Below are 25,980 nucleotides of genomic sequence, written 5' to 3' on the forward strand. Positions count from 1 at the left end.
AAAAACTAACATAAAAATAAATAAAAAAAGTAATGAAAAACAAACAAAAAATAAAGAAAAAAAACCTATTAAAAAACAACAAATTTAAAATAAAGAAAATATAAATATTTTTAAAAAATAAAATAAAAAAATTTAAAATAAATAATTTTTAAAAATAAAAGAAAAAGAAAAAAATTAAAATAAAGAAAAATAAAAGTATGCTTTTAAAATAAAAGAAAAAGAAAAAAATAAAATAAAGAAAAAAAGAATAAATAATTTTTTAAAATAAAAAGAAAAACAAAAAAATTAAAAATAAAGAAAAAAAACTAATTTAAAAAAAAATAACGAAAAAAATATAAAAATAAAGAGCGTTGTAAAACTTATATATTTTAGAAATATATTGTGAATAATTAAAAGAAATATAGAGCGTTGATCAATGAAATTTTGTTATAATTAATATTCACTCTAAGAAATATAAGATAACATTTTATATTGTACCATTGACATATATCAAAAAATTTATATGTGAAAAAAAAATTGTACTCAAGTACAGAAAGTTTCTCATTTATTATGTTTTTTTTGGAGTTTATGTTTCTATGGTACGCTATCTCTCAAAAAGGAAAATTCATGTTATCAATTGCTAGTTTTAATTGTGGGATAAAAATAACAGCAGAAACTTGTAATTTTATATAGTATAATTCATGTCTAAACACACTTAAATAACAGAATAGAAGATCATGCTTTATTGACTCTAGGAACACCTACTCATCATGAAAGCTGCTATGATAGCATCAAAGTGCACGATCTCAACATCACCAAGGGTTTCAATTTCTCAGTCTGAAATCCATGGGACAGATTTATGGGACAGACAAAGGAAGATAAGGAAAAGGAACCAAGAACAGATCATGCTTTCTTCTAACTGTGATTCCAAACTCTTCACTCATGTCCAATTCTTCACTTATCATTCCACTTGGAAGCTTCCAATCAAAGTGATATAACAACATTGCAAGGGTCACTTCGACAACTCTGGATGCAAATATGATTCCAGGGCATATCCTTCTTCCAGCTCCAAAAGGAATGTACTCAAAATTATTCCCTTTGTAGTCAACAGTGCTGTCAATGAATCTCTCGGGATAAAACCTCTCCGGTTCAGACAATAGTTTGGATCTCTTCCAATTGCCCAAGCATTGACTATGACCTTGCTTTTGGCTGGTATGTTATAGCCATGTATCTCACATGTTTTACCACATTCTCTTGGAAGCAAAAGAGGAGCTGGAGGGTGTAATCTCAAGGTCTCTTTCACGACTAGTTTCAAATATTTGAGTTCAGTGATGCAATTTTCATCAACCCTTCTTTTCATGTTGAATACCTCTCTAACCTCAGCTTGTGCTTTTCTCATTACTCTTGAATCCTTCATTATTTCAGCCATCGCCCAAACTATGGTTGTTGCTGATGTCTCACCTCCAGCAGCAAAAATGTCCTTAAAAATAGTTTATCAATCAAAAAGGTTAAAAGTAAAGAAATAAAGAGACTACATGCTTCTAGAGTTATTTGGCAAATGTTTCGCTATTTCAAAGATCTCACTGGTGAAAAATAAGATATAGGGGGGAAACATCTAGGAGATGTTTTCTCGTTAAGTTATCCTGTTTTGGGATCCTAGAGTCATCTGCAAGAGGTACTGTTTGTGGTGAGGTATGAAGTGAGTGTCTAGTTTCTTCTTATTTTTAAAACAAAAACCAGTTTTTGAAAATAGAAATCAAACTCGTCCCTATTAACTAATTCCACTTTCATAGCAAGTATGAGAAAGATTATGATCATAAAAGGTATTTGCAAGAAGTTATGATCCATACCACAATTATAGCCTTGATGTTGTTCCTAGTTAAAGCAAAATCCTGCTTGCTACCATCCTCATATTGTATGAGAACATCCACGAGATCTTCTGCTTCCCTTTCGTAATCTTTGGCCTTTGACTTTGCCTCTTTATGCTCATTGATGATGTTTTCTATTATCTGATCTGTTTGTTGATAGAACCTCTCAAGCTTGGGCCTCGTGCCAGTGACATGTTGCAGCCAAGTAGCAGAAGGAAACAAATCTCCAATGTGAAAACCTCCAACAAGTTTTATTGTTTTTTTAACCACTGATATAAAGTTTTCTTGATCTTTGCATTTCTTGCCAAAGGCAGACCTTGAAGCAATTGTATAAATTGATGAAAGTAGAGCTTGAGTGAGATTGATGGGGGATCCTTTCTCCGAATATATCCATTTGACAAGATTGGAGAGCTCCTCTTCTCTAATTGGCTGGTATGAGTTGACACGTTTTAGGCTTAAAAGCTCCAATGTGCAAATTTTTCTTAGCTGCCTCCAATAATTTCCATAAGGAGCGAAAGCTATATCTGTGCAATTGTAAGTCATTAAATCCATAGCTGGGACTTTAGGCCGTGAGGCAAAGTTAATATCATGGGTTTTCATGACTTCCTTAGCACACTCAGGGGATGAAATGACAATAGTAGAAACCTCTCCAAGTTGAAGATGCATCAAGGGTCCATATTTTAAGGCCAGGTCTCTTAGTTTTCTATGTGGCTGAGAGGATAGCAGATTGTGTATATTTCCTATAATAGGTAGCTTTGTAGGGCCATGAGGTATTTTAGAAGTTGTTTCATCTCTTTTCCTGGGTTTGTTTCCAATTTTTTGTACTATAAGGGCTAAGAAGATAAAGAAGATAAGAGCTGAAAAGTAGAGGAGTAGTTGAGCCATGGAAAAGAAGCAGATTTCTAATGTGAGTGTGATGCTACTAGTGTCTGTTTATATATACACATTTCTCAGCATTCTTAACTTAACTACGTCTTCATTTTGGTTTCTCCTCTATAAGTCAATAGCTTTGAACCGAAGATGTCCTTTTCATGAATAATTAATTGGAATCAGTTAATTTAATTGACTTTTATCCATCCAAGGACACAAAATACCTGTTGGGAACTAACAGACTAAATCACTTCGCCTAAGGACTCAAAATAGACATAAGAAAAAATATGAAAAGATGCAGAAACATTACCAAAACTTTAAAGATAGAAACCTTTTTTTACATTTGTCTGGATAATTTTTTCTGTTAACATTTTTATGAAAAAAAAAATGAAATAAATTTATTTAAAAGATAAAAGTACCTTGTAAATAAATTAAAATTCTAATTTTGAAAATAAAAATCAACGAGATAACTTGTAAAAGTTAAATCATAGATAATAAAAAAATCATTGAAAGCATAGTTGTAACGTGAAAAGAAAAAAAATATCAGAATCTAATTTGGCAAAATATCAACGCTACTAAAAATAGACTATATTTAAGGCTGAGATTAGACTATATTCTGGTTCAAACATTTGGTTACATTTTTTCTCTACTGCCAAACTTTTTATAGTTGAAGTTAAAGAAAACAAATTTTTTTCTAACATAGCACTGTTTGTGCTTTTATTTCCCCATATATGGTTTTGCATACAAATTCATTGAATTAGTTGAGTTGAAGTTTTATAATCATAGTTTATAGTTATCTAACTGACATAAGAGTTTAGATAGTTATGTAAGTAATGTTAACGGATGACATTAAAAACATCTCATAAATCTTTTATAAAGTTATATCGGAAATTATAATGGGTTATGACGGAAACATTGTGTTTGAAAGAAATATAATATATACATATAGATAATTTTAAAAGAATACAAAAATAATGAAAGAGATAATCATAACTAATAATTATATTATGTCTAAAAATTCTAATAAGAATAACATTAAATCAAAACATCACAAATTTCAAGTTCAAAATTAAAAATAACAACAAAACACAAAAGAAATGGTCTTATGTTTCTAATTATCTCACTCTTCTTCAATCCCAACACAATTGTCTTCAATATTATCTAATGGGGCATATCACTCCTCCTCTACCCCTTCAGAGAAACTCTTATCAAAGTTAAATAATTTTTCAAACTCAGAATCAGAGCTATCATGTAATTCATTCTCAACCCCAGTTTGAATCTTCTCTTTACCCTTCCTTGTTAGGATGAAGTTTCAGTTGGACCTTTCTTAGAAGTATGGGAAGATCCAATGACAATACCACCACCACTTGATGGTAGTTTTATTTTACTAGGTGTTTGTCTCCTTGTATAATTTATTGGTTCTCCAATACGTGAATCATCATAAACAAATGCCAATTAAGAGTGGGATCTTCATAAAAGAACAACTCATTTTCCCCTCTTTAGTATCATTATCATTATCATCATCAATTTGTCCCATTAACCACTCATTACTCATCATGTCATTGAGTACAATAGGGTCTATTTCATTCCTAGTATTGTATCTTTTAGCAAGTTGTTGGTTATCTATAAATAATACAAATGGAAGGCACTCCCAGGGTAAGTTTTAAAACAAAATCAAAAAGAAAAAAAATTTCAAATTTTAACTAAAAATAGCAAGCTAAAACGCATTCTGGGAGTGACAAGTGGCACTCTATATGACTTACACGTGTGCAAAACCCCATTTCTTTAAATACTCCCTTTCTTTATATACACTTTCAACGTTTCTCTCTCCTATTACTCAACTTTTCCGGTCTCTCTTTGTTTTCCCTTGCGTTTGGTTTCTTCTTCTCTGGGTTTCCTTTATGGTTCTTCATTTCTGGCTTCTTTATTTCATTTATGCCTTCTCCTTCTCCAGGTGACTATTTCTTCCGTTATGTGGATTTTGTTCATCTCATTTACGATTTCTTTGTTCCACCGCATAAAAATGAAAACTTTTTTTGTTTTTTTTATCAAAGTTTCGTTCTTTTCATGTTTCTACCGTTTATTTGCTTCTTTGTTGTTCACATGGTTGATTATGTGTTTTTTTGTTACTTTTGACAGCATAAAAATGATATTCATCTACATTTCAATTTAGGCAGCAACCGGTAGTGGAAGTGGAATGAATTTTCAACCACCAAGGTGAGATCTTTTCCTTCTTCTATTCGTCTGCCTCATGGTTTTTTTCCATTTTTCACTTTTTTGCTGTTTTAATCTTTTCTGGAGTTTTAGCATCTACATTTCAGTTTCTTCAGCAACTGTTAGTGGAAGTGGAATGGATTTTCAAGCACAAAGGTGAAATCTTTTCCTTCTTCTGTTCGTCTGTCCTCATGGTTTTTTCCATTTTTCACTTTTGTGCTGATTTAATGTTTTTTGGAGTTTTTTCCATCTACATTTCAGTTTTAACAGCAACTGGTAGTGGATGTGGAATGGATTTTCGTTCATATCAACCATGTTCAAGCATCAAGGTGGATTTTGTTCATCTCATTTACGATTTCTTTGTTCCACAGCATAAAAATGAAATATTTTTTGGTTTTTCTTATCAAAGTTTCGTTTTTTTCATGTTTCTACCGTTTATTTGTTTCTTTGTTGTTCACATGGTTGATTCTGTGTTTTTTTGTTACTTTTGACAGCATCAAAATGATATTCATCTACATTTCAGTTTCTGCAGCAACCGGTAGTGGAAGTGGAATGGATTTTCAAGCACCAAGGTGAGATCTTTTCCTTCCTCTGTTCGTTTGTCCTCATGGTTTTTTTTCCATTTTTCACTTTTTTGTTGATTTAATCTTTTCTGGAGTTGTTCCATCTACATTTCAGTTTCTGCAGCAACTGGTAGTGGAAGTGGAATGGGATTTTCGTTCGTATCCATCTTTTGTTTCAGCATCAAGGTGAAATCTTTTCCTTCCTTAGTTCTTATTGTTGTTTTCATTGTTCATTTTTTTTGGTGATTAATCGTTAATTGATTTTTTTTGGGCTACCTAGGGTTTGGACTTCTACTCAAAGAGATATCTTTTTTGTTGTTAAAGTTTCTTTGGAAAATTTTCAACACCTTTTTTCCATCTACATTTCAGTTTTTGCAGCAACCTGTAGTGGAAGTGGAATGCGATTTTCTTTCATATCCATCTTTTGTTTTAGCATCAAGGTGAAATTTTTTCCTTCCTTTTTTCTCATTGTTTTTTTCATTGTTTATTTTTTTTGCTGATAAAATCTTTAATGGTGTTTTTTGGTGTGCTACTTAGTCTTTGGACTTCCTCTCAAAGATGTGCAGAAACCGGTAGTGGAATGGCTACTTATTATGTCCCTTATTTGATAACTCTTTTAAGTTTAGTTAGTTTATTTCATAAATCTCATACATGTGTTTATTTTCTTTTAGGATCTTTCTCTTTTAAGTAAATTGCAGAATTCTGATAAGGCCACCAAAGCTTCTGTTAAATTTGGTTGTGGATGGAGGGAATTTTTTCAGATACATGCACTGTGTGAAGACCACAAATTGATCTTTGAAAGTGGAGTAACCCCAATTCATATGATGATGTTGTTAGTGCTTCAAAATTCAATATTGTATTCAGAATTTATTTTTCCAAGAACAATGTTCTAATTATATAGATTCAAATACTATTATAGATAGATGTAATTTGCAAACGGTTGTAATGTCCAGTATAGAAAATTAATTGTTTACTTTATTTTAGTTATCAAATTTGTTTTAAATACATGGTCAAATTTTGTAATCTAATATTAAATATTCTTATGGAATGTTATTTTGTATAGTTTACTTTTAAAAGAGACATTTATTTAATGTATTTAATTTTTTATTCGCATTAATGTATTTTTCAGACAAACTTTAACGTTAAGATTATTCGCATTATATTATTCTTCAAAATTCAAATTCTTCAAAATTTAGAAGTCCAAGATCATTAATTACCTTTTTTATTCATATCTTCTTCTGAATCATATCTTCTTTTTCTAACTTATTTTGTTGTTGCCGCACACTTATTTCGAATTCCAAGATTATTATTATTATTATTAATCTTCAAATATTTAATTTTTGATATTTTCAAATTGTTTAATTCCAAGATCATTAATTGCTTCTGCCCACTTATTTCCAATTCCCAGATTATTATTATTAATAATCTTCAAATATTAATTATTCATATTTCCAAATTTTATAGTTCCAAAGATCATTAATTATCTTTCTGATTCATATCTTCTTTTTCTGACTTCTCTGCTTCTGCACACTTATTTCCAATTCCCAAATTATTATTATTATTAATAATCTTCAAATATTTAATTATTCATATTTTCAAATTTTACAATTCCAAAGATCATTAATTACCTCTTTGATTCATATCTTCTTTTTCTGACTTCTCTGCTTCTGCACACTTATTTCCAATTCTCAGATTAGTATTATTATTAATATTTTTCAAATATTTAATTTTTTATATTTTCAAATTTTACAATTCCAAGATCATTAATTACTTTTTTATTCGTATATTCTTTTTCTGACTTTTTCTGCACACTTATAATTCCAAGATTATTATTATTACTAATAAACTTTAAATATTTAATTTTTTAGATTTTCAAATTTAAAATTTTTAAAATTTAAAAATTTCAACAACATTATTCACATTAATTACCTTTTTTTATTCATATCTTTTTTTCTGACTGCTACACAATATTTCTAATTCCAATATTATTATTATTATTATTACTAATAAACTTCAAATATTTAATTTTTCATATTTTCAAATTTAAAAATTTAGAAATTTAAAAATTTAGAAATTTAAAAATTTAGAAATTTAAAAATTTAGAAATTTAAAAATTTAGAAATTTAAAAATTTAGAAATTTAAAAATTTAGAAATTTAGAAATTTAGAAATTTAGAAATTTAGAAATTTAAAAATTTAAAAATTTAAAAATTTAAAAATTTAAAAATTTAAAAATTTAGAAATTTAAAAATTTAAAAAATTTAAAAATTTAAAAGTTTAAAAATTTCAACAACATTATTAACATTAATTAGAATTTTAAAATTTTAACAAATATCATTAGAATTTAAAATTTATAAATATCAAATACCATTAAATAAATGAAGTTTTCAGTCATTTAGATTTTTCAACTCATGATTGAGGTTTTCCTATACTCCTTTGATTGTTTTTTCAGCTCCATGTGAAGCTCATTAATTCTAATTTTTATTTCCTCAAAACAGCAAATCCTAAACCCTAAAAGAGTACATTGAATGGAAGTGATTCTTTTTGTTGGATAAAGAACTTGTTTTGATGTTCATCCTCTACACCATAAGACCTTTATTTTTGTTTGAGTTTGTTTTCTTAATAGTCAAGGTAGGATCATAGGTTTGTGGTAAACAATGAGGCTGAAAGGGAATAAAGGTTTCATCTTTTGTCTTTTTTCAGAGAAAGTGTTAAGAAAGATTGTATTATAGATAGATTCAAGTCAAACATTTATTTGTTTCTTCATTTTCATGTTTCAACATGATGTGTTGATAAAGTTTCATTTTTACACACATATCCAATTTCGTTCAAAACTTTTCTAAAATTTTAAGATCTGACATTCCCATTTTTTCCTAAATCCTTAATCTAACATGTTCCCACATAAAAATGAGGGGTACATAATAATAGTCAAAGATTTTCATTCCTTGAAGTCATCTTTATCATCAAGGGGAATTGGTCTGTTCCTCCAAAACACAGCAAGAATACTCCCATCGAGCTGCATGAAACCATACTTTCAGTAAACTTAGATCTGATTTTAAACCTTTACCCGCGTCCGTTGCATTGGTTTTTTTGTTTCTATTACCTTCTTGGCTTAAGTCATTAATGTTGTTTTGTGCTCTTTGTATCCAACCTTTTCTCTTCTTTGATTTTCTTTCCTTTTTCATGAATCTATCAACCCCACAGCTACTTTCAGAGGTTTGTATCTTCATTTTCCTGTTTTGCAAAGTATTAAAAAGTTTTCGTTTTTTCAAATATCATTTTGCAGAGATCTGATTTTATACTTCTGCCCACTTTCTTTCATTTGGTTCTTTTGTTTTTATTACCTGATTATGTTAAGTCATTATCTCACTTTTTCTCCTCTTTGATTTGTTTACGATTTCAGTAATCTGTGAACGGCACCGCTACTTTTATAGGTTTGTTTCTTGATTTTTATGTTTTCAAACTGATTCCCCAGTATATCAAGCACCAAGGAAAGATTTTTTCATTCTTTCATCCGCATGCAAAAGCAAGAGTCTATGGTTATATGAAATTGGTAAGATTTCTCTGTTAGGGTTTCCACTTTCTGTCTATCTGTGTATTATTTCAGAAATTTCAAAGTAAGGGGTTTTTTTGTGCTAAACAAGAATCCTCTTTTTCAAATTTCCTTTGAAAACCTACCTAAAATTCCATTTATTTGCATATTAGGATTTTCCGATCATGCTAGGAATTTCAAATATTGTGTACTTTCAACCTTACTTTTCAAAATTCAAACCACAATTTCATTAATCGCAATGCTGGAAGTCGAAATGTTTGCACTTTTTACAGTTTCGATTTTTTATAGGCTTAATCTCTTATGTATGAAACCTGACATGCTTAACTTCGTTTTTGTCATTCATTGAACATTTTTAAACCTAATTTTGTTGTCATTACCTGTATATTTATTTAATGTTATATATGATTATTTTTGTCTTATGACATATTTGAACTAAATCCATCTTTATTCTTAGCTAAAAAACTATATCTGATTTGAAAATTGGAATGTTTGTTTTTGTCTCACAATATTGTTATACTTTATTATGTTTTCTTAATATTTCCACCTATTTCACTTTGAAATTGTAAATTTGTTTTTTTGATATTTTTGAAAATAATTCTGTATCACCTCCTCAGTATATATATACGTATATGGGTATTTTTGTGTTTCACATTGACCATTGCATTCTACATTTTCCTTTTACTCAAAGGTCACCCTTATAATGTCTGTGTCAAGACAAAATACAAATTGTGTGAAAGATGTTAATCCACAAAGTGAAAATTGGATCCTGATAGCAAGGGTTATATGTTTGTGGTTTGTTTCTGATTTTATGAAAACAAAGTTTCCATTCTCCATGGAAATGGTCATACAAGACAAAGATGTAAAATACTTTATCATTTTCTTTCATATTTTTTTTTGTATTACAGTTTAATGTAATTTTTATTAATCATGCTTAATGTTTGTTGCTATCTTTTAGGGTGATAGAATTCATGTTTCCGTTAGAAGAACTCTAATTTATAAATTTCAAAATGATATTTTTGAGGATAAAGTTTATTCCTTCAATTTCTTTAGTGTGTCTACTAATTCAGGATCTTATCGCACTACCTGTCACCAATACAAAATCAATTTTCAGTTTGGAACCAAAGTAACCTCTGTTGGTAATGATCTGGTCTCATGTCCAAAACCTCATTACACACCAATTTTTGTGTTAAAGGCGCCTGGTTTTGATACAGACTACTTAGTCGGTTAGTAATATTCTTTTACTTGAACAGATTTCTTTGGACATGTTTTTAAATGAATATGTTTTTACAGATGTTATTGGAATATTAACTGGTATGGGAACTGAAAGAGAGCTGAATAGATCAGGGTCAACAATTAAGTTAAATGTGATTTCTATTGAAGCTGATGGGTAAGCTAATATTTTGTACCATAACGAATCCAAAATATTTGTTCTTACAATTGTAATTTTAACTTACAACAGCTACCATATTGAGTGTACTTTATTTGGTAACTATGTTGATGAGCTCAATGCATTTCTGTCATCTGGAGAGCTGGAAAATATTGTCATCAGTGTGCATTTTGCTAAAGTAAAAATTTTCAAAGGTATGTGAAGTGATGAATTTCTAATTTATTTAAATTTTTTTATTTGATTATTTTATTTACATTATATTTTAATGTAGACAAGGTTTTTATACAAAAATGCTTGGACTGTACGAAAATAATATATAATGATAAGTCCAAAGATGCAACCGAACTCAAGAAAATGTTAGTTTAATATATTATTTTTCGATAATTAAAATGTATGAACCTTTCTAACTACAACTTTTACATGTGTAGGATGATTGAAAGTACAGATTCTCCTACACAGGGACTCAGTCAATTGTGTGACTCTGGAAAACAGAATGTTGAGGATGAATTCATCAGCTTCATTCATAGAAATACTATTCAAGGCCCAAAAGATTGCAAAGAGGTATTACTAATATTTTTTAACAGTTTATTGAAATGGATTATTAATATTTTAAGATCATTTTTTTTTCTTTTTACAGGAAAGCACTTTTGTTATCTTAGCTACAATAAAACATATTGTGGCTGATGTCAATTGGTGGTACAGAGCTTGCTTATGCGGTAAAGTTGTTTACCCTGATTCCAAAATGTTTTTTTGTGAGAAATGTAACAAACATGTTATCAAAGTCCAACAGAGGTAGTGTTTGTACTTGCTTGAATTTATTTTTAATTACATATTACATATTTCTTAATACTTATTACTTATTATATTATTATATTAATTATTTTTTACTAATTTTAATTAATAATTTGTTAATAATTAACTATTAATTATATTCGTTAAATTATAGATAAAATTTGTTAACCTTTATGTATTTTATATTTCAAGTATAAGCTGAAGCTGCGAGTGATTGATGAAACGGATTCCACGACTTTCGTTCTATTTGACAGGGATGCCACTACACTTATCAATAAATCTTGCACCGAATTATTTGAAACTCATGATAAGGTAAATTATTGAACCATGCATTTGTTTATTTATGCATATAAGAAAAGGTTATTATATTAACTGATATTTTTTTTTAATATTTAGAATGGTGATTCTAGTGTACTACCAAAAGACTTTGATCTTTTGATTAACAAAGTTGTGTTGTTTAAAGTTGGTTGTGTTAAAGATCAATCTCTTAGGTTTGATCAATCATTTCGTGTCAAAAAAGTTTGTATTGATGATAGTACTAAACAAAGGTGTTCCGTCCTGTTGACCGGGACGTCTTCGTGCGTGGCCTCAATCGTCAGCTAAGGACTCCTTCCCACTGAATGCCTGCAAATTCCCTGCAAAAAGAGGGCAAAGTGGCGCCCTAGCGGCCGTTTGCACTCCGACGCTCAAGTCAGCCAGCAAGAAACACCAAGAAAACTGTCCACCCACGTATCTGAGCACCGCGTGTGGCACTCTGAAGGGTGGCAAAGGAACTGTGTATATGTGTGTGTGTGTGTTGTCCCCTTCAGGCAAAAATATTCTCCAGTCACTTGTACGTAATCCTCAAGCACGGGCAAGCAACCAGAGAGTTTCTCCTAAATTTGTCGAAGGTTCCAACCCTTTTTCCGACATTCCCAGCGCTATTTAAACTGCCCCAGCATTTAAAGCGCCTTAAAGCGCTTTTAATCTCAAACGTAACGCACTCATTAAAGCGCTTAATTACGAAACGTAGCGCATTTAAGACGTTGAAACGCTCGGGAGCCCTAATAGTACCTGAATGCTCGAAAGGGAAACTGTATTGAATATCTTTAATTACCTGGCACCTGACTAGAGGGTGTTTCTATTCTGGCATGGCTGTCGTACACGTGGAGGGCCTCACGACGCCATGACCCCATCTGGGGGCGTTTCTGCCCACCTGGGGACGTCTCTACGTGTGAGCCCTCCTGCTTGGGAGTGCTACTGCGCTAGGGGTGGCTTTTTGGGTGCCAACTCATGCCCCCAAGTATCTAGCCACTTACTCTGAGAGCGTATCTGCCTTCCTCTCGCACCCTGCACCCGGTTATCCTGGGCGTGACCTTCCTCTTGGGTCGTATCTGTCCCGAAGGCGTCTCTGGGGCGGCAGGGGTACTTCACGAGTCAGGCTGCCCTTTACTGGTACTATCACTATGGCCTTGAAGCCACCTTTTCCTTCTCTTTATCACTTTCCCGAGATATCGGGTCCTGAGGCTTTCCCACGGCGTCGCTCCCTCCATGGTCATAACAGGTAACAACTCACCTACTATGCTTTTTAAAGTTTTGTCTTTTCATATTTATTTTTCTTTACTTTAATATTATTTATTTATTTATTTATTAATTATGAATATTTTTTCTTAATTTATTTTAATATCATTATTAGATTTTAATTATTTTATTATTATTTAATTTAGTAACTGAAAAGACATGTTGCTTCAGAGAAAATTTAGCGTGGATTTGTGACTGAAAATGTATGATTCCTATATATAAGTAATGTAGGGCTTTTTATTACTCACAAACCTATTGTTATTACTCTTCTCTACTTCTTCCCTACTTCCATTATCCTCATATTTCTTTTTCTCATTGTCATGGTTGTCATTCCTGAAGAGATCGTAAAACTTTCTGCTAAAGGTTTATTTACAACAGTTAACATTCGTGGGGAGGTATGTTTTTGGTTCTGAAATTCCTTACTTTTCATAGTTTTTTCAGTTCTTTGAGTATTTTTATGGTTTTAAAATGGATAGAATGGACACGTGGATCGTGCATTCGCCATCGAGTTTGAAAATGAACTGGAGGAGGAATGGACCCTCAGCGATAGTCAAGGCAATATTCATATAGTATATTATAACAAAGATATACTTTGTCCCAAATTGTGTATGGATGGTCCCGTCTGAGTGATTTTTATGGGTTTAAAGGTGAACACAATATATTGTTTCGTTATGTGGGTAATAACTCCTTCAATATAACTGTTTTTATGGGGGAGTTATGTGAAATGATTATAAGAAAATTTCTGAAGGAAGTTGAAGAGAGGTTGCCGCTCAACAATGGCCCCTTTATACATTTTGGCTTAAAGTTGAGTTCAAAACAGGTCTTTGGAGGATATGTGATAAGTTTACCATCCTTTCTTTTTAAATGGATATTGATATATTCTATTTCTTTTATTAACTAATTATTAACTAATATTTTCGTTATTGTTTAAGGATCTGCCTTCTCCTTTTGCTGAATATGTTCGTAGAGGGAAGTTCGAGAAGGTTAATCTACATGGATGGCTACAAGATGTGGAATGCACCATTTTCAAGTCCAGGTTTCCTTCCAGAAGCGTTACACTCTGTAGTGGGTGGAAACAATTTTGTCGTCTTCATTATATTCGTGAAGATGACAAAATTATATTTGAATGTTATAACAAGAAGCCCTCTTCTGATATCAGGATTCTACTACTGATGACATGTCACTACAAAAGACTTAGTGCTTAGGATAATCAGTTATTGTTTTGAACTATATTAGTTTGTTTAAGTTAATTTATTTTTGCAAGTATTGCTTCGTTTTGTTGGGAAGTATCCAGTTTCCACTTTGAGGAAACAAGAACAGTTTATTTTGTTTACTCTTTATTTTTATTTGATTGTGGTTCTGTTTAATTAGCTCATCTTATTTCTTTGTATTTGTTGTTTAGTGTTCCAATATTTTCAATATGTATATATATGCTTTTAATTTTTCATTTCTTATCTAGCATATTAATAATGTGTTGGCATTTCTAAATATGCTCAATGCTATAAGAATTGCCAGTATATTAAAAAAATCATAAGCCTGTTTTAGATTGTGGAATGCATGCATATTAATTGGATTTTCTATACATTGTTTATGTTTATGTTTATATTGTTCATTATTAATTATTAGTTTATTAGTTTATTAGTTATTGATGTATTAACTATTTTTTTTTATCTCGAAACCTTTTGATGTACATGTGTTTGTTTTTCTGTATCATTTTTCTAATTTTTAGAAATTTTTATGAGTACTATTTCATTTTAAAAATATTTCTTATATATTTGTGGAGGTGACTTCATAGTTCAATATGAATTTGCCTACAATCTGTTTCTATTGGAAGAAACATACATTTTTTTATTTACAAGGACTTGATTTGGTATAATGTAATAAATTATACTTTTACTTGCACTAATTATTTTGGAGTATTTTTTTTACAGGTTGAACTTAAAGAAGGAAGTTGGTCTTTAATACTTCATTTTTCATGTATATATCTTATGGGAACATAGTATAAGAAATCGTTTTATTTAATTTAAATTAGTTTAAATTATTGTAATGTATTGTAATTTACAAGTTATTGTAAAATTGTGTAATTTTTTTTGTATTATATTTAATTTAATTAAATTAAATTTAAACTTCTCAATTTCACTATTTCTATATTTCTATATTCCTCACTTTCACAATTTTTATATTTAGCTAGACTTATTATAATGTTAAAGTTCAATAAAAAAAAAGTTAAAATGTTGAATAGCATAAAAATATTATTAAGAAAAATTAAAATACCCGAAGAAAGGAAATATATATTATTTTCAAATAAAAAAAAGTTGTATAAAGTAATATTTAAGACTTCGCAAACTTTCAAGTAATCATTAGTTCCACACTGAGTACAAATTTCAGAGTTAAATTAAAAATAAAAAATAAAAATAAATAAATAAATATAATATTAGTGCAAATTCAAAATGACTTAATAACACAATTTTCACTGTAGATCATTAACAAAATGACTGAAGAAGTTTCTGGAAAAGCACATAAAGTTGGTTCGCCTAATATTAGTTCAAACTCACTTGTCCCTTATCATCTTCATCTTCTTCGACATTCATAAGCCAACTGATATCTATTTTTTACATTTTAGAAACAACCTTTGTCTCAACATCTTCTTTTTGTTCATTATATCAGATATCAGATACCAGATCTGCTCTCCATGGTCTACTATGTTTTTGCTTGGTTCTGGGAGATACAACTGAAACGCTGTAGAACGGAAAAGGTAATTAAAGCTTGGATCTTTTTCATTCTAACTATAAATATTAATTAAAGGTGCATGCATTTCATAAAAAAAATGTTTTTATATATATAATATTTCTGTATTGTTAAGCTTTAAGACATAATAACTCTTTCTCTTCTACTTTGATTTCCCAATATAGAACTTGGTAACCATAGGCACTGTAGAGGTATCCATGGAATGGAAAAGGTAATTAAAGTTTGGATCTTTTTTCATCCTAACCCTAAATATTGATTAAAGTTTCCATTTTTAAATGTTTTAAGTTCACAGATTTAAGGTATATACATTTCATAAAAAAAAAGTGCTTATAATAATCATTTTAAGTTCTGTTTTAGTGAAATTAGTAAATACAAAATGAGGATATCTGTTTTGGCGGTATACATATACTACATGTTCTTGCATGCTGTGTATTATTTCAAATATATCCAATGCAAGGATTCCTTTTTTTTGTTAAACAGAAAAGCTGTTCTACAATGGTGCAAAAGAAAGTTAGTCAAAGTTCCTTTTTTTTGCTTAATAGGGTTGTCAGATCAGGGTATATTTTTTTAAATTGATGTACTTTATGTTTCTGTTTTTGGAGGTTGTTTCGTTCTTCTGTGGTTTAAGAGATGATTGTTCCTAGATAAATGTCCGTCCAGATATATTACTATATTTAATATTTACTATATATATTATTATATATACAATCTAATAAATTTATTTCCTGCAGGTTTCCTGTTTCAAAAGTCAACCAACAATTCATTAATGAGAATGCTTAAAGTAGAACGTTGTTCTTTTGCACTGGAATAGGAATTTGTTTTCATATCTTAAAAGTTAAGTTCCCCTTTTTCACAACAACTTCTAGACATGCATTGCATGACCTTTCTTCATTGAACATTGATACTACCTAAATTTGTAAATGTTTTTATTGTTCTTATTATTTGATTTTTTAAGAACATTACATTTCGAAGTTTGATTGTTTATTATGCAAAATAAAGAAAAATTGTTCAAGTTTTATCCCTTTTCAAAGGTAAATTTTTGGTTTAACATTTTTAAGTATTAAATATCATTATTATACAATTATATATAAATAGATATGATTATTATATAAAAATATTACACCTTTTTTCAATATTTTAATATTTAATTAATAACTGTATTATGCAAAGTAATAACATAAAAGGGAGTCCCATGCGTGACCATATACCGTCAAAATTGGCGCCAAACAAAGCTACCGTGAACAATATATTTTACACACTTACTCTTGAAAACAGTACATACTTTTATGGCTGAAAATATTTGTTCTTACTACAATACTCCTGAAGTTCAGTCATTCAACTTTCAATAGTTATGGAGCAACTGAAGCAAAATATTAATAGAAGAAATAGGATTGTTAGCCTTTCTCAAACAAATTCTAATGCATCGGGTATAACAACTACAATGTATATTTATAGTTTTAAGTGTCATATATACATACATATAGATATAGATATAGATATAGATATATATTTCAAAATTATTTTCAGAAAACAATTTCATAGTCTATTATGATGTATATATAATCAACCCTCGGGCCAATTTATGGTAAAAATATATATAAAAAAATAAATGGTATGTTATAGTTCTTAATAGATTTTTTGTTTGTTTATGATTTGACCTATTTTTTTAAATGATTTTTATTTTTCAGAGAATCAAAATCCAAACACAACATGCATATCTGAATCCAGCAATGGTAAGCATAACTTTAAGTATATTGTTTACTTCAAAGTACTCTATGTTATTTATTTATGATTTTCTTTGTAATTTCTTTTTACTTTTTTAGTTCTCGCAGCTGATAATGGAAAATATGGCAGAAGAAAAAGAAAAAATATATTGTATGAATTGTGAAGCGGAAAAGTCAAAACAACAGGTAGTGAACATAATTACCTTTTTTTTATCATTAATAATACTAAATGTCAAAATTTATCCATGTATTTTTATTTTGAAACATGTTAATCAAAATGCAATACACTTAACTCATAATTCTATGAACTTAATTTTACTGGTATCTAATTTTTTTATTATATATATTTAAAAATTAGGTTCATAAAAGAAGTTAATAATTAGTTATGATGTAAGAGTGAATGAACTTTCAACACAATTTATGGTAAAAATATATAAAAAAAATAGATCGTATGTTATAGTTTTTAACAAATTATTATTTTACATGGGTTTTATTTTCTAGAGAATCAAAATCCAAACACAACATGCATATCTGATTCCAACAATGGTAAGTATAACTTTAAGAATATTCTTTACTTCAAAAGTACTTTATCCTATTTATATATGATTTTCGTTGTAATTTTTTATTTATTTTAGTTCTCGATGCTGATAATGGAAAATATAACAGAAGAAAAAGAATAAATATATTATATGAACTGCGCAGCAAAGAAGTTAAAACAACAGGTAGTGAAACCTAAGTACCTTCTTTTTATATAAAGTTAGATTTAAATTTATATTTAAAATATAATTAACATTATTTGTCATCCCTTTACCTTATTTATCACTCATTCTGACTTATTGTTGTAGGTGGAAGTACTCCTAACTCATGTGAAGATCTTGGTTCTTCAGTATCACGAATTATGATAACAAATATCCCTGTTATGAGAAGTTTACTCCCAACAATCAATTAATGCATTCAGCAACCAAAGTATTGTCATCAATGAGTACTGTTAGTAATGTAGAATTGCTTCAAGGTTAGTGAAAACGTATTATAAATTTTATTCATTACAATTTAAACTAATACTACATCAATAAACATTTGAATTTTTATATATACTTTTTTTGTGGAATCAATTTTTTTTTTATATTAATCAGATGTTGCCAAATCTGCAAGGGTAGAGGGAGAAAACTTCATTTATGATCAGCGAGAAAAGGTTGATCAAACAAGAGGTAATAACAATGACATTTTATTTCATTTAACTCTCGCAATATGTCATTCAATGAAATTTGTAATTATATTACTAAAGTCAAATCTTATGCCTAATTTATTTTTTTGTAGGTCAAACTATTGTGAACTCAAGTAAGAAATTTTTGTGTCAAACTTCTCAAAATACAAGCATAAATGATTCTATCTGTGCAAAACTGACTCCTGACAATGAATTCTACACAATGCATTCAATTCCAAAAGTATTGTCATCAATGACTACAGTTAGTAATGAAGAATTTGGGCTTACAGTGAAACTTCATGGTTAGTTCTAATGGATCATTCAACTGTTTTGATTACAATTATAATATTATTACAAATATACAGACAGATTAGATTTATTAAGTATAGTACTAATTTATGTTTTACTATATTTTTTCTAAATCAGCTGAAATCATTAAGTAGTAATAATTACCGTATATATATATGGTTAAAACACACTGAAATGCTAAAGTTCTTCAAATCATTGTTCAAAGATTAAATTTAATGTAAAATAATTTATTAGTTCTTATATACTGATGTTAATTTATTTATCTTATTCGATCACTCATTGAAAGTTTTTGTTGTAGGTCAAAGTACTCTTAAATCAAGTCAGGATTTTGCTTCTCAGACATCTGGAATTACAGGCTCAAATTTCCTTTCTTCTCATAACCTTACTCCTAAAAATGACTTAAACATGATGAATTCTACTACCAAAGCAGTGTCATCGATGCAAACAATTACTCATGGAGACATTACCCTCACTCAACTTCCTCATGGTTAGTTTACGATCCATGATTCGTTATATTTGATTACAATATCTAGCAATAGCACATTAGAATTTTATTTCTTTATTTTTTTAAAAAAAATATTTTTTTTCTTTGTATTTGTGCACATTTTGGTAAAGCTGCAAAAGGGTGATCAAGCTAGAGGTAGTAGAAATATAAATTGAATGAAAATTCATTTAATGAAAGACACTTTTTTAACCTAAATCATTGTGTTTCGCAATCAGTGACCCCTAAGAATCATTTGAACGTGATGGATGCAACTTCTCAATCATTGTCATGTTTACAAACAATTTGTACTACCCCTAAATTTCAAGGTTAGTTCAGGAAACCAATGTAAATTATTTTTCATTGATCTTTTTTGTCAATTAAATTTCAAAATCATACTCATGTTTTAGTACTAATTAATTGTTGCTTTGGAACATATTTTCTCTAGGTAATTCAGTTGCAGGGAGTTTAGGGTATGTATTTAGTAACACACTAAACTTACATAACAAGTCCGGTACACACAGTGTTGAAATCATTGAATAAGTGACTCAGAGATTGAATTTTGACGAAGATATCCAAAATGAAGAAAATAATGGTACTAAAAATTGTTAATTTATAATTCTTTTTTTTTTAATTTTGTAACAACCACTTTCTTTTATTATTTTTTGTTTCAGATGACACGAGTCAAGTTTATACTTCTGAATTATATTCAAAAGCTAAAAATGAAGGTGCATATCTTTAACTCTAACTTCTTCACTTCTTCATGCAAACTAAATCAATTTATATCAGAAAACTAATAGATCACCTATCTTTATTTTCTGAAAATAGCTACTGTTGAATTTGGACAACCTACTATTCAATGTGAATACTGCTTGGGCGAGGTTTGGTATGAAGAAAGATCTCAGAAATCTAAGACTTAGTTAACGTTGATTTTTCTATTTGTTGTCAAAAGGGAAAAGTACAACTCCCTTTCTTACAAGAACCTCCTAAATTGCTGTTAGATTTATTAAATGGGAAAGATAGTCGAAGTCAACACTATCTACAAAATATTAGAAGTTACAATAGTATATTTTCATTTACTTCAATTGGAGGGAATATTCATTCTTCGATAAATGATGGATATGGCCCTCCTCAATTTATTCTGCAAGGACAAAACTATCATAGGATTGGAAGCTTGTTCCCCAATAATGGATCATCTCCTAAGTTTGCACAACTTTACATATATTTGATGAGCATATATTTATTCACACACAATAGCCTTAATCATAGATTATTGGACTATAATAATAAATAAATTCATTGTTTTAATTAATATTCATATAATTGGGTTTATTTGGGCCTTAACTATTATCTTTGGTAACTTTTGTGTTTTTAGGGTAAATTATCTGAAGCATCTACCTTTGTGAATGGGCCAAACATGCAGTAAATTCCCCATTGAGTTCTGAGGTTTTGATCAATAAAAGTTTCTATTTTTAATTCTCTATAGCAGTTGTTTTTATTGTCTAATCTCCTGGAAAACTAGTTTTTGTGAGAGGTTGTACTTGAACGCATGATTGAGAGTCTTCCTTGTCTTAAACTTTGGTTTCTTAGTTAGTTCGCATTGTTCTAATTAATTTCTTGGGCGCATGATTCAAGAGTGAGGAGGCAAGCATTCCCATGGAGTATACGCATGGAACAAAGTGAGTTTGGATTAAACCAGTAGACGCATGCTTTACTGGTGAGTTTCAGTTGAATCAGATCGGCGCATGTTCAATCTGGTTTAGCTCTGTTGGAGGATTGAGAAAAGATTAATCTTTAGAGAACCTGTGAAGAATTCAATGGTGGAAGAACTTGGGATCAACCGCTTTTTATTTGCTATTTTAATCTCTTTTATATTTTCTGCACAACTATCTCAAACCCCCTTTTTATCTTTATTGTTATTGCTAACTTTTATTGTTTGCAGATAGATTTTAAACCCTGATCAACTGATTTTACTATTGGATTCGTTGGGAGACGACTTGGGGACATTTGTCCACAATTATACTCTCATCTCTCTAGTGTTAGACAAGTCTACGCTAGAATCATATTAATTTGACAGCAAAACGACAGCTATCAATATGACACTCAAAATGAAGTGTCAAATAGATTATCTCACTTTGGGTATGTGTTATATTTAGTTACTTTAATGACTTACTTTCTATTTAATGGATTAATTCAAAGATCATTTTTAATGATATATTTTTAAAAATTGCATGTAGGTCAAAAGTGAAAAATGTGAAGTTTGACAAATCCTTGATTGAAGATCTTACCAAGATGATTGATGACAACAATGTTTTGGCAAAAACTTTTAGAAGAGTAAGAGATTTTGTACATGATGATGTAAATTCAGATTTTGCATTGAGGTTATTTAGACACCGATGCAAAGATCCAAGAGTGTACAATACCCCTACAACAGATGAGATAGATGCATTAATTGTGGGTGATATGAGCAACATGGATGTAGGGCGAGATATCATAGTGAAAAAAAATTCAGGACAAATGTATAGACTCCATAAAACACATACAACCTTTATTCCATTACAATATCCATTAATATTCCCCTTTGGAGAGGATGGGTATCAAGAACATATTCCAATACAGAATTCTGGAAGTAACAACAGAGAACGTAAGAGAAGTCGTATTTCATTAAGGGAATTTATTGAATTTAGAATTCAAGAAAGAAATGTGGAGTTTGGGAATATAGTCCATTCACGTCGATTGTTTCAACAATTTTTGGTTGATGCATATACAATGGTTGAAGCTCAAAGATTGTCGTTTATAAGGCTAAACCAAAAAACAATTTGTTGTGATATTTTGCAAGGCGTACAAGAAGCGATGAATCGAGGAGAAACAAATTCTTCTGCAATTGGAAAGCGTATAGTTTTACCTTCATCTTTTACAGGAGGAATGAGATATATGTTCAAAAATTTCCAAGATGCTATGGCCATTTGCAAAACATTTGTATATCCGGATTTATTTATCACTATTACCTGCAACGTAAATTGGTCAGAAATACGTGACTTTCTTACTTCAAAAGGATTAACTGTTGTTGATAGGCCAGACATTGTTTGTAGAGTTTTCAAGATGAAATTATATCAAATGATGATTGACTTCAAAAAACATGACTATTTTGGAAAAGTTAATGCAGGTAATCCACATTAACCTATATTTAACAGTTTCTTTGCTATATTATTATGTATTACATTTTGAAGATTTTTTTTCATATTCTTTTAGGTATGTACATTGTGGAATTTCAAAAAAGGGGTTTACCTCATGCCCACATACTACTGTGGTTGGATGGAGAGAATAAGTTAAGAAATCGAACAGATATTGATGGAGTCATTTCTGCAGAATTACCCGATGCAATTTTATATCCTAAATTGTTGAAGGCAGTGACAACCTACATGATACATGGCCCTTGCGGGGTAAGTCGAATAAGTTCACCTTGCATGATTAATGGTAGATGTTCGAAATTTTACCCCAAGAAATTTAAACTGTTGACTACTATTGATGAGGATGGATATGCATGTTATAAACGTCAAGATAATGGAACATTCATTCTTAAAAATGGAATTAAGTTGGACAATAGAAATGTTGTGCCATATAGCCCTTTGCTACTACTGAGGTATCAAGCCCATGTTAACACAAAATATTGCAACAAATCAAATTCAATCAAACATTTATTTAAATATGTGAACAAGGGTCCAGATAGAGCCAATTTGAAAATTACTTCTGCTGATAAAGACTCTACAGAGACCCCAGTTATTGATGAAATTAAACAGTGATTGTAGATACATATCTCCACGTGAAGCTGTGTGGAGAATATTTGCCTTTGATATTCATCATAGTTGGCCTCCAATTCAACGATTAACTTTTCAACTATTGTACGAGCAACCAATTCTCTTTAAAGACAATGAAGACATTGATGAAATATTGAACTTCAATCAACATAAAACAACAATGTTTTTAGCTTGGTTTGAAGCTAATAAAATTTATCTACTGGGAAAAAATTTGACTTACTGTGAATACCCTAGATATTTTGTTTGGATGGCAAACAGAAGAGAGTGGAAGCCAAGGAAAATTGGTGTTAGTATTGGAAGGTTAACATATATTCCTGCAGGGTCAGGGGAATTATATTATCTGAGGTTATTGTTGAATTATCAAAAGGGTTGTTGTAACTATGATAATATCAAAACTGTTAATGGTTTCATTCACAAAACATATAAAGAGGCATGCTATGCAATGGGGCTATTGGCAGATGATAAAGAGTTTATTGATGCCATTATAGAGTGCAGTGACTTTGCTTCAGGAAATCAATTGAGAAGACTCTTTGTTACCCTTTTAATGATGAATACTATGTCTAGACCAGATGAAGTGTGGAACAAAACATGGAAGTTGTTATCAGATGATATTTTATACCAAAAAAGAAAGGAGTTTGTCCTACCAGGTATAATTTTTTATTTTTTTTAAATTTATAATTGTTGTATGACATATAATTTCTTTCCTAGGTCTTAGAATTGAAGATGCTCAAATTCAAAACCTTTGTCTTCTACAAGTAGAAATGTTATTAATTTCAAATGGTAAGTGTTTGAAAGATTTTCCAAGTCTGCCAGAACCTATTCATTTAGATTCTTTTATTTATCAAAATAGATTCATTATTGATGAATTGAATTATGACAAAATAGAAATGCCTGAAATGCATTGTTCTCTTTTTCAAACTCTTACTCCTGAGCAAGTGGAAGTCTATGAGAATATAATGACAGCAGTCCTGTCAGACCTTGGTGGTTTTTTTTTTCTTATATGGTTATGGGGGAATTGGAAAAACTTTCATGTGGAAAACTTTGCCCACTGGTATTAGATCAAAAGGGTTGATTGTGTTAAATATAGCTTCTAGCGGTATAGCTTCTTTGTTACTTCCAGGAGGAAAAACAGCACATTCTACCTTTTGCATTCCTTTGGTAATAAATGAAGAGTCAACCTGCAATATTCCTCAAGGAAGTCTTAGGGCCAAATTGTTGATCAAAACGAAATTAATTATATGGGATGAAGCCCCAATGATTAATAGGTTATGTTTTGAAGCCCTAGATAGAACTTTAAGGGATGTCATGAGAGCTGAAAGTGAAGAAAATGCTCTTAAACCTTTTGGTGGTAAAGTAATTGTATTGGGAAAAGACTTTCGTCAGATATTACCTGTTGTAAAAAATGGATCAAAATATGACATTGTGAAGGCAACAATAAATTACTCTAACTTATGGAAACATTGCAAAATCTTAAAACTTACAGAGAATATGAGATTAAAGAGTCACACATCAATGCAAAGTCAAACAGAAATAAAAGAGTTTGCTGATTGGATACTTCACATTGGAGATGGAGATATGGAGTTAAATGAGTTGGGACAGGGAATGATTGAAATACCAGAAGAGAATTTAATTTTAGATGTTGAACAACCTTTACTGTAGTTGGTTGAGTTTGTTTATCCCTCCTACATAAACAATGTGACATCTGATGGTTCTTTTGATGATGGTGCAATATTATGTCCAACAACAGAATGTGTGGATCAAGTGAATGAATTCATTTTATCATTAATACTAGGATCTGAAGTTACTTATTTAAGTTCAGACAGTCCTTGTGAATGTGAAGAACAAGAAAAAGCTCAAGCTGAGTGGTTTACAACTGAATTTTTAAATGAGATCAAATGCTCTGGAATTCCCAATCACTGTGTTAAATTAAAAGTCGGAGTTCCAATAATGCTTCTAAGAAATATTGATCAAGCCAATGGACTTTGCAATGGGACAAGACTACAGGTAACTCACTTGGAGAAAAATGTTATTGGTGCCAAAGTTATTACTGGGAAAAATATAGGTGATCAAATATTTATTCCGAGAATGAACTTGACTCCTTCGGAATCAGGTTTGCCATTTATGTTTCAAAGAAGGCAATTTCCAATATCTTTGTGTTTTGTCATGACAATAAATAAAAGTCAAGGTCAAACTCTGAATAAAGTTGGTCTATATCTATCCCGTCCAGTCTTTACACACGGACAATTATATGTTGCTCTTTCAAGAGTAAAATCTAAGAAAGGGTTGAAGATATTGATTTTGGATGATAATGGTATTGCCACAAATTTCACTACTAACGTGGTTTACAAAGAAATATTCGAAAATGTTTGAAGTATTAACTTACAGCCTTACATATGAGGTATGAAAATTCTTTAATTATTTGAAATATATTTTTATATCATATCTTTTTTTTAATATATGAACAACAATTTAAGAACTAATATACACTATCTCTGATAGGTTTTTACCAATGCTTTTGTTTGACACAAATATTCATGGTCATCTGATCCTATTCTGACATATCTTTGTCAAAGTTTGTTAATTTAATTAATGTTTTACAGGAATTACTTATAAGAAGAAACAATTTTGTAACATTAAAGTTCAAAAATGATGAATCTCTAAAGCACTTCATGAGGATGCTTCTCTGAAGCACTTCATAAGATTTATTCTCTTAAGCACTTGATGAGGTATCCTTACTTAAATTATTAATTTACATAATTTATTATTACTATTACAAATTTCGTGTATCTATTTGTGTACTTAATCTATTATTCAGGCTCTTGAAAGGCAATGTGAAATTCTTGATTTATGGAGTCAAATTCTATTGAGGGCTACGGACTGGATGATCATATCTCATTCAAGATATTAAGGA

The 25,980-nt window shown here is 29.9% G+C and overlaps 2 protein-coding genes and 1 pseudogene across 7 annotated transcripts in view; 2 read left to right on the plus strand and 1 right to left on the minus strand.

The window, feature by feature from the left end:
* Positions 1–6,441, plus strand: part of LOC137831328 (uncharacterized) — a 28,894-nt gene extending 22,453 nt beyond the window's left edge. For 3 of the 6 annotated variants that reach the window (XR_016521390.1, XR_016521386.1, XR_016521389.1), the window contains 7 exons: positions 4,857–4,934; positions 5,025–5,087; positions 5,193–5,260; positions 5,426–5,503; positions 5,610–5,680; positions 5,864–5,934; positions 6,032–6,441. The gene's annotated coding sequence lies outside the window, so the exon portion shown is untranslated. Of the gene's footprint in view, positions 1–734; positions 873–4,856; positions 4,935–5,024; positions 5,088–5,192; positions 5,261–5,425; positions 5,504–5,609; positions 5,681–5,863; positions 5,935–6,031 lie in introns of those variants that run through there. The other 3 variants (XR_016521387.1, XR_016521388.1, XR_016521391.1) reach the window with 3 other exon arrangements.
* Positions 644–2,779, minus strand: LOC137831326 (cytochrome P450 71D11). The gene is given in 3 exon segments (XM_068638968.2): positions 644–1,135; positions 1,138–1,459; positions 1,830–2,779. Coding segments are annotated over 3 exon segments (1,524 nt in total). The 5' UTR covers positions 2,733–2,779; the 3' UTR covers positions 644–836.
* A 15,102-nt stretch (positions 6,442–21,543) lies between the features above and the next one.
* Positions 21,544–25,439, plus strand: LOC137833141 (uncharacterized; annotated as a pseudogene).
* Positions 25,440–25,980: the final 541 nt, after the last annotated feature.

Source organism: Phaseolus vulgaris, chromosome 6 (genome assembly GCF_051622355.1).
Source record: "Phaseolus vulgaris cultivar YP4 chromosome 6, ASM5162235v1, whole genome shotgun sequence".
Classification (NCBI taxonomy): domain Eukaryota; kingdom Viridiplantae; phylum Streptophyta; class Magnoliopsida; order Fabales; family Fabaceae; genus Phaseolus; species Phaseolus vulgaris.